A 6,944-nucleotide genomic window follows, 5' to 3' on the forward strand; every position below is an offset into this window, starting at 1 on the left:
CAGTGGCGGATTTAGAGGGGGGGGGGGGGGCGCACGCCACTATTATTTTGTGAAAAATAATTTTTGTAAATCGCTTATCAGAAGTTACCAAGCTAAATAGTAAAAATCAATCATTAACATCTTATTAATAAAGCTGGTGCTAGAGGTTTGAGGGAGATTATCCCCCTTGTAGATACCAAGGGTTCTTCCCTGAGACTCAGTTCGCACATTCACACCCCCTCTTTCTTGCGGGCTGGATCCGCCCCTGCAGGGCTCCCATGTCTCCCAGATTACAGTACCCTGGGGTCTCCAGAAAATTTGGTTCATCTCTTGGTCTCCCAGAAATTCCACATTTTCTCCCGGAAATTGAATTTCTATTGTGTTTCTCCAGGATTTTAACAGATTTTCAGAATTATGGCTTTTGCTAAGCCGAATTTTACCATTTTTATGCATTATTAAATCTGGCAGACATAAGATTTATTGAACATTCTACGTAATATGGTATTAACAGTGACCTAAACCTACAGTAGGCCTACCCTGTGTGTTTTTATATTGAACAAGGCGATAAATTTGTACACTCATGTCCTTTTACATGCGTTTTAGAAAGGTAAATGCGTTGCAAACCAATGCCTGTCCTGCACGACAAAATCTCGAGGATTTTGACATGCACAACTTGGGACCCCTGAGTATTGAAGTATTAAGGAAACCATTGAAATGGAAAACACTTAAATACAACTTGAATTGCTTTGTTTATATACATAAAATGGTTTACAATATGTCGGCTTCCTGTCTTGTAAATATATTTTAGTACTGTAGAAATAAATATATCTTTATAGCTAGCCATTCTAATTTTGTATTGCTTATTGAAATGTAGCTTATTTAGAAGCATTAAACCGGAACATCCTTTTATACTACTTTGTGCGGACTTCCAATATCCTAATTTTGTATTGCCTTTATATGAATATAAGTAATGTAGCTTATTAGGTATGCTGTAAAAAATATTTTTATAGCATGTAAACTTGAAACATAATTTTTATATTACTACATTTACTAATACTTTATTATATTTTAAAGTCAATCGTGATGTCATCACTGCAACTCCTAATGTTATTTTCCTGTCCCCTTTTTTGAATTATTTTCCATATATTGCATGGTTGGCTTGATGATTTTTAGGTTAGCGCGCAAAAGACTAATTCAACTCAAGTACATATTGTGCACCACGATGAATTCTAGGCTAGTGTTTTTACACTAGGACTACGACGCACACCTATTTATTTTATATTTTTAGAATTTAAATATTTGCTGTTTTAAATTTTATTATTAATTGATAGATTGGCTATTTTTATATACTTTTTATATATTTGTATTTAAGTGGGGCCCTGAACATCAGATTTATTCTGTAAGGGTCGCCCACTCAAAACATGGTTTTAAATAAATAAATAAATAAGAGAAGGCGGACACTCGCCCAATCACAGTTTGTTAAAAAGTGGTTGAAAAAAAATTACTTTCGTAAAACAAGGTTGATTAGAACCCCAATAAAGTTACTTCAAATTCAATATTACAGGTAAGTACGAAAAATTAAGAAATTCCTTGAATCAGTAGACACTAATAAACTAGAAATTGAACATTAATGAGATCCTAGGCCTACTTTAAAGACTCAGGGAACGAAATTGGGATTAGACAGGAAGCTGCCAAGGCCTAGATTGTAGCCTAGCCTAGATATGAAATCGTCACACGATTACCTGTCTGCACCTGTCAAAATTTGAAAAAGGGATTACCATATTCTCTAAAATGCTTTAAGAAAATGTTTATTTTTTTTAGGAACATCAATCAAAATAGCATTACAAGTTTTTAAAACACAATAAATATTAATTATCGTATCCGTACTAAGGTCTAACATTGCTAGCTTTGTTAGCACATAATACAGAAGCCTACCAGCTTACACACAGCACACAGAATACCGATCATTGCTTATTGTAACATTGTATTTGAATTCATGCATTGTCTCGAAGCAAACAACCATGCACAGCCTCAGGGGAGACAACCACACACTCATCTGGGCCTCCATGATTAAATAAAGTTGACCTGAGCTGACGATTTTTTTTCTTTGTATAACAACCTCAATGACAATGGTTTCGCATTCAGTTTCACATTGGATTGGTTTTGCATTCAGTTTCACATTGGATAAGTTCTTTCTATTTTACTGGTTCTTTATGTAATAATAAACATACTGTATTCCATAGGATTTTACAGTACTCACTGCTATCTAAGCATAATTATTTTAGCTACTCATTAAAGGACATATTTTATGACATAAACAAATATGTTATTGCTACAATATAGTAATTATGAGATACAAAATAATGAAGGAAAGAAAGCAAACACAAACATTATTCCAATTAACTACCGATTATAAGGACACATTTTATGACATAAACAAATATGTTATTATTACAATATAGTAATTATAAGATACAAAATAATGAAGGATAGAAAGCAAATGGAACATTATTCCAATTTGATTAAAACAACAGCCTTTGAAATTAGCGTTGAAATTTAGCAATGCCAGGGTACAGTAACTGCCGCGCTGGTCCAAGCTCACCACTGATTTTCCGGTGCCCTTTTCGTAGGCAAGACCAAGCTTATGAATGCACCATGAAACCAAAGTGAACAAAAATCATCCCCAATAACCCAAACAACAACAATCCAACAACTTCCCCAACAACTTGTGCATTGTCATTCGATCATGTGTTGCTCAATGATGGACTTCACAAATATTTGTTTGGATTTTAACATGACTAAAACAAATTTGAAATTGGATTTTCATACACAGCTTGCTCATGGAAACATTCACTACTGGCAGAAACCTGCTGAAACTCAAAATACAAAAACTGCTGACGACTACCGAGGCGTGTAAAATTTACCACGGCAACATTTTTGCCTAGGCCATTTCATCCCATATAATAGTTTATAAAAAAAGTTACGTTAATGGAATGGTTTTTAAATGAGGATAGTGAAAAAATATATTTCATATAAAATTAGTAGAAGTAAATGCATACAAGGATCCCTCTATTAAAGACCACTTTTGAGACTGGCATTTCCAAAGTCTTTACAGGATCTAAGGGTCGCCCACTCAAAACATGGTTTTAAATAAATAAATAAAGTGAATTTGAGACCACAGAAAAAAAAGGTCTTTAATTGGGGGGGGGGGGTTTATTAGAGGGAGACATGTTTTTAAAAATCTTTATTAAGTGTCTTTTTCAGATCTTAAACCCTGGCTAAACTGGTGGTAGCCACTGTGTGTGTGTGCTGAACCATGGAGACATCTCAGTCGCTGATGCTATTCCAATGGCTGCTCTCCTTGTTTTTCAGCTAGAGGGCTGAAATGCAAGTTACAATAGCACACCGTCTTTCGCATGAGAATTCTAAGCAGTCGGTCCCGCCTGCATTATGGCTCGTGTGCACGTTAAAGAATACAGTACACTATTCAGAAAAGGTAGGGGATTGTCTCCCAGTGTACTGCCCAATCACCACCAGAAGGAACCCACTGGAAATAAGTCTTCTTCAGACTTTCGTGGGATATCCTTGGTGTTTACATCAAAAGCCAGCCAGCCATCCATCCAAGCCTTTTACTGTAGCTCTGTGAAGATTATCAAACTTTCTTACACAAAAAAACTGTTGTATGCCCATATATATTGTAGTTATACAGTAATATATAGTAGTAATAGTAGTAGTAGTTGTAGTTGTAATTGTAGTTTTCACTTTGACTTACTGTACTAGTACTTAGGACATGGAGAAGTGATGGAATTCTCAACTTGTTTTTATATTTCTATCGATTTTTTAATACATTTTAACATTTTTATCAAATTTCAAAACACATTTTTAGACATTTTTTAAATTAATTTCTTTCCATGTTGGTATTTTATTTTAGTGTAACATTAAGTATTGTCTTCATTATCTTGTTTTAATTATTTTTAATAATATCTTATTGGTGTTTTAATCAGGTCCATACGGTAGATCAATTTTAGTATGCTCTGTCAATTTAACTATTGTACATTTACTTTCATTAAATATGTATCCTGAATAAATATGTTGAATAATAATAGTCATGATGTATCTATATATGGTCATGATGTGATGTCACCTTGACCATATATAGGCATGTCACATTTGTTTTGTCACGTAGATAGTATGGCCAGGGCTTTAGGCCTAGTATTGCGCTATTTCATGTATTAGTACCATATTTTTCAAGTTGGAGAGGCCACAACCCCCATTCCCCTCCCACCTCTCCCACAGATTAGTCCAAAAAGCGGAAAAAGAAAGCCTCACCTTTGTCAAGTACGGCCACACTGACGGCATCACCATCGAAAATCCCAGAGAGCTCAAAAACATTGTCAGATACATAATGTGTATGGAACGCCATCTTTTTACGTTTTCTTTATCACTCAGAAACTGCTTCTCTTGTCCAGCAGAACTGAAAAAAATAAAATGAATATAAAGGTTTATGCGTATATTGCTATATTGTCACTATGGACCTGTTTTTAACTGGGAAGAAAAAATTGATTAAAAATCGCTTTAAAAAAAATTAAAAAAAAAAAAAAATCGCTTTTTTTTTATCGCTGTAGAAACGGAAACAGTTCGAAAAAATGTGATTAAAAAAAGCAATTAAAAACACATAATGGATAGCGTGTTTGAATGGCAAATAAATGATTTTCGCTGGATTTAGCTGCAACACGTAGCGATTATTATCAGGTGAAATGTGACCTCCTGGTCAAATCACTCAAATCTGGCTACAGTGTATGTACAATTTTGTTCATGTCCTAGGCCTAGAAACTAAAACATCAACAAACATGTATGTGGAACGACAAAATTACTTGTTTTGTAATTATTTTGTCGGGGGATATTAGGTCTTCTGGGCCTACAGGGGTACTGTTGTCCTTGTTTGTTGTGCCAACGAGCACAGCCGAAAGCATTCGCCTTTGCCATTGCACACCGTATCCTTCTCCTCCTCGTCATGACTGGAATAGTTGGTGAGAAAGAAACTATACAGTTTGAGAAATAAATGTGTTGTATAAACAAAATCGTGACGTAATATCCACCTCAAAAACCGATTTTCGTAAAAGCAAAAATGCATTTGCAACGCGGAGAGGCTGTCTTGTGTTGTGTTGCTGGCAGTACATATAACTGGGAGCGCCCTTTGAACATATACCAACCCATGCAAAGCGGACACTGGCACAGTCGATAAACAGTGCTGTCACAGTGCCGTCGACGAGCTTACTCGTCCTCTAATACAGCCAATATTATTAGACACATCATTGATATATGACTAGATGAAATTTCAAAAAATTATGTTTGTACATGTAAACAACTTGTTTTGGCACACAGGAAGGAACTATGTTTAAAAAAAAAGGTCTGGCAGTCAATGTGTTAATTCTATTCAGAAATTCAATACCAAAGCATTGTTCAAAGTGCACACTCACTAAATAAGTGGGTCAGTCAGTCAGTCAGTGCTGTACCATACAGTAAGGTATGCTCTAAATAGAAACCATTAATCCCTATCTAAGGTCAAGTATATTATTGTTATATCCTGGTTCAATTGACAGGATTTCAATCCCTGGAAATTCAATCACTATAGGTATGAGACAAAAAAATCCAACATTAGTTACAGTAAATTTGTTTTGCTAAAGAATTTGTTTATACCTTGATTCAAAAACCCACTGTCCATCCAGTAATGTTAAAGAATGAAATGAAATGTTTAAGAATGAAAATAAATATGTTCAACTATTAGTTACTGTATACCTGCTGACATAAAAAACAAACATGCAAATATTTCAGAATACAGAAAAACCCCTATTAAGGGGACACCTTCTTGACATGAAGTGTCCCCTAAGAATAGGGTGTTGACTTTTTTTCATATGAAGCTTAATCTTCAATACGTACCATATTATTCAAGGGCGTCACAACAGTATTATATTGATTAAAACCCTTTCAGTCCCATAAGCGTTTTAAGCGCTCTCTAATTATCGTCAGTAATCAATTAATTAATTAACAAAATTTAATTTAAAAAAAAGTATGTGCAGTAATGTGTGCATGTATTTTCATTAAATATTCGAGAAAATATCAAAAATTTTTATAAAAAAATGTTTCTTGGTGCTTTTTTAATTAACTTGAATGATTAGAGTAATTAAAAATATGAAATATGATCGTTATTTTTGTAATATGATACCCTTGAACGGGAAGGCGCTGTCGTCAACACTGATGAATAAAATCGTCTAAAAATACACTTTTTTTCAAAAAGTAACAAATCTGACACTTTCCTATAATATAAATATATATTCAATATACATACTGTACCAGTTTTGGTTATTATATCCTCATATTTCCACGTAAAATTAATTTTTTTTGTGGCTGAAAAAAAATCGTGGCTATCAACTTCGTCAGCGGCATCTTGGTTGTTTACAAAAATGAAAACGAACCCTGACATGACCGTTGAACTTTCGAACTTTTTGGTTTCCCTGTGACATGCGCAATCATGACGTTGAGATCCATCATGTCAAGAGCTCGAAAAAGACACCTTGATCGCCTATATTATCGTAATTTTTCATATTTTTTATAATTTTTTTTTTTATACAAACCGGATTTTTGAAAGATTATAGGTGCGTTTTCCCACGTCTTTGTATGCGCGCTAGGCGAATAATTGATTTATGGATTTTACGTCGCGGGGTAAGTTAGGCTTTTTCAGGCTACGGTGCGTAGTGCAGTGAAGGTGACTGGACCGGCTCGTAGGCCTAGGGGAATTGGCTTAGGGCCCCCTTGAGGTGAAATTTTATATTATTTTTTATCTTCCGAAGTTTTTGATCAAAAATTACAAATTTAGTTTTATTTTGTAAAGGAATAATTTGTGCTGATTTGAAGATGCATTTATTTATTCTGACTGTTGAATTAGTATTTTTAATCTTTTTTTT

The 6,944-nt window shown here is 34.3% G+C and overlaps 1 protein-coding gene across 4 annotated transcripts in view; it reads right to left on the reverse strand.

The window, feature by feature from the left end:
• The window catches only part of LOC117124899 (major facilitator superfamily domain-containing protein 8-like), a 20,914-nt gene that overhangs the window by 11,009 nt on the left and 2,961 nt on the right, over nt 1–6,944 (reverse strand). For all 4 annotated transcript variants that reach the window (XM_033271234.1, XM_033271233.1, XM_033271236.1 and 1 more), the window contains exon 2: nt 4,309–4,453. In XM_033271234.1, the coding sequence (XP_033127125.1) occupies nt 4,309–4,453 (145 nt within the window). The remainder of the gene's footprint in view (nt 1–4,308; nt 4,454–6,944) is intronic.

Source organism: Anneissia japonica, unplaced genomic scaffold (assembly GCF_011630105.1).
Source record: "Anneissia japonica isolate Jap-2015-1 unplaced genomic scaffold, ASM1163010v1 scaffold1881_len754168_cov175, whole genome shotgun sequence".
Lineage (NCBI taxonomy): Eukaryota > Metazoa > Echinodermata > Crinoidea > Comatulida > Comatulidae > Anneissia > Anneissia japonica.